Source organism: Myzus persicae, unplaced genomic scaffold (genome assembly GCF_001856785.1).
Source record: "Myzus persicae strain clone G006 unplaced genomic scaffold, MPER_G0061.0, whole genome shotgun sequence".
Taxonomy (NCBI): domain Eukaryota; kingdom Metazoa; phylum Arthropoda; class Insecta; order Hemiptera; family Aphididae; genus Myzus; species Myzus persicae.
In genome coordinates this window covers 1-3,107 of record NW_019102228.1, presented here as the reverse complement: position 1 = coordinate 3,107, position 3,107 = coordinate 1, and the positions used below count along the sequence as shown (strand labels likewise).

At 24.7% G+C, this 3,107-nt stretch overlaps 1 protein-coding gene across 1 annotated transcript; it reads right to left on the bottom strand.

Moving 5' to 3' along the window:
- Positions 1–28: 28 nt before the first annotated feature.
- LOC111031607 lies at positions 29–1,914 on the bottom strand (the record flags this gene model as incomplete). The annotated part of the gene is made up of 7 exons (XM_022311637.1): positions 29–223; positions 298–457; positions 871–1,103; positions 1,179–1,226; positions 1,310–1,468; positions 1,552–1,698; positions 1,774–1,914. Coding segments are annotated over 7 exons (1,025 nt in total), but the record flags the coding sequence as incomplete, so codon positions are not given.
- Positions 1,915–3,107: the final 1,193 nt, after the last annotated feature.

Below are 3,107 nucleotides of genomic sequence, written 5' to 3'. Positions count from 1 at the left end.
ACAAATATATACTTTAACTTACATAATCTTATATGTTTTTAATTCTATAACAGAATAACTTAATAACAACAGTAATATTTATATAGTTATGCATTAGAGATGGATTCGTGTTTTTGCTGCTTTTTTTCTTCTCGGAATTTCGCATTAGCCATGAACATTTTTAATGGACCAACAATTTCAAGATCAGTACAATTTCTATGTTTTGGTATGCTTCTTATTGTTGCTGAAATATATAAAATATTAATTTTTTTAATTGTATAACTTTAAGAGAATAAGAATTATTTTAAAATAGTCTACCAAATATTAATGAACAAGAATTAAGCACAGAAAACACATTTTTCTTCTTTTGTCCAACATAAGAATGCACAGAGAGTATATTATTATGAAAAACTTTGGCCATTATTTGTCTAGTCATATCAGCAACCTTTGGACGTTCCAATCTGGATAGATAATTTATCTGAAAATGGTTCAAGAGTATTAATATTTAGTTCAATAAAATATATCATTAACTTGGTTGTTTTATTAATGAATATTTTAGTCAGCTCTATTGAAACCTATTCCCATAAAATTATATTAAACAATGAAAAGTGATACATTAAATAAAACAAATATTTAATGAAATGTAATTCACTTTAGTTATAAAGCTGTAAAACTAATAATTTTAAAAATAATAAAACTGAATAAAAAAATCAATACATTTTATTTAAAAAAAAATAATGAAAGTATTTTATCGTTAAAGATCTTTACGTCTTATCACTGTAACATAGCAAGAAATATACAATATCTTCTCCCCCCTCCCCCCCATTCACTCGTCAATAAACTTATACTTTTACAAGATATATATTAAAATAATTATGATAATATACTTACCATTTGAAGTCGAAAAGTACTATCCAATAATTTGTCTTCAAATATACTTAATTCATCCAATGTTTTTATTGGAAAATCAAATATATCATCCGTGGTATTATCATTGTATTCAACTATCTTCTTGTTTAAGCAGTTATTCATTATGGTTTGTTCCAGTCTTTCAATTTTAATACCATGTTCTCTCATTTCATATTTTAAATTAGTAACAGCCCGCAGAAGTAAATCTATTTTTTCTAAATAAATGTAATGCAATTAAGATTTAAAAACTATAATATAATAAATATATAAAGAATAATAATAATATTTACCATCAGATGTGTTTTTAACTTTTCTTTCATTAGATACATCAAAAGAATCTGAAATGTAGATGTACAGTTTTATTAGGTATACTAATAGTAAACAAAACTACCGATATTCATATATTTAAATTTAAATATACTTGGATGAGTGTTCACTATTGAATTGAAATCTATACGTTTCTTACATCTGTTTGATTTTACCGAAAAATCACTAGTATCCTGAGTAACATTCCAATGTCCTGATGGTGAACTCAAACAAGATACTAAATTTGTAACTTTGCCGGACATTTTAGAAGAATCTATGATAGAAATTTAAAGTTTCATTAAGATATGCATTATAAAATATAAATATTTTATTGTAATTCAGTAAATAACATTGTACCTGGAGTATTTTCTATAAAGCCCAATTGTTCATTAGAATTTTTTGAATGTATATTCGTTTGACTTGTACTTCGATTTTCTAATGGTGAACTCAACCAAGATTCAGAAGTGTTATCATAATAACCTTTCTCAGATATTTTAGATGAACCTATAATTTAAATGAAAAATTATTTAAAATAGGCAATATAAAATAAGTCTTGTATTTCAGTAAATAACATCATACCTGAGGTATTTGCCATAGAGTTTAAGCCAAATTGTCTATCATTAGTACTTTTTGAAAGTATTTCCTTTTGACTTAGATTCAAACGTTCTGTTGATGAAGTCAAACCACTCACTAAATTCGTTTTTGGGGTTTTTGGTGAACCTATGCAATATAGAGAATTATTCAAACAAACAATGATTAGGTATGTATACATAACAATGGTCAGAGAAAAGTGTTGTATGTAAAAAGATCCATTCTGTACTGAAATAAAATAAATTTGGTCTTACTACTAATATTATTATTAGGATAAAAAATAAAATAAAATACCTGAATGCATTGAAGTATTTTGTTTAATTGGATTATGATGATTTTCATAACTACTATCTATAAAAACCAAGCAAATAAGACTATTACTATTATTTATTCAGAATGATTCACCATAATAGCATGTTCACCCAAACTTACAAAATCTAACATATAATATTTAAAAATTCTTTATTTTTTTGGTTTTTATGTAGAGCAGTGATACAACATTTCTGGTTTTCAAAAGGGTACCCCCCTTTTTGACTGTAAATTATTAAGTGGATAATTATTTTTAAAATGTTGAAGTATCTTAATCAAAATTTGAATGATTAGTTTCTGAATCATCAAAATGTACCTATAAATATTAAGGATATATATCTCAAAATAGTTTTAAAAGAAAAATATATAAAATAGATTTTTAATAATGGCTCTAGTATTTATTTTACTTAGCTATTTTTACAAATTATAAATTTTGAGATACTTATTATATTAACTAGTAGGTATAATATTACTAAAATATTCAAATTATCATAGCTCCATATCACTCAAACCAATTACCATGGATCTTTTATGCATAGAAAACAAAGTTAAATAACTCATTAGCTATGCTTGTCCAAATTTAGATTTAAATAGGTCAATATCTTCAAAAATTATCTACTAAACAATTTATTGTAAAAAAAAAATACCCTAAAATACTGCGGTACCTACGAAAAATTTCAAGAATTTGAAAATATAGTCTTAATGTGTAGATTTTAATAACTATATTATTTAAGAAAAAAGGGTTGAGAAAGCTTCCTTTACCAATCACCCTGAATATATTATATTTGAAATCATAAATAATCAAAGATTAAATCATACCTTCATCAACGTTAACATTAAATAGAGGGGGATTATCAAGAATTGAAAAACTTCTAAAATTTTTTTTCTGACTTAATCTATTGTTTTTTTCATGGATTTCATTACATGAGATTTCCTCGCTGCTTGAATTCAGTTTTTTATGTCTGATTTTTCTGGATTCCTTATCATCATTAGCAGAGGATAGTTCGGATGTT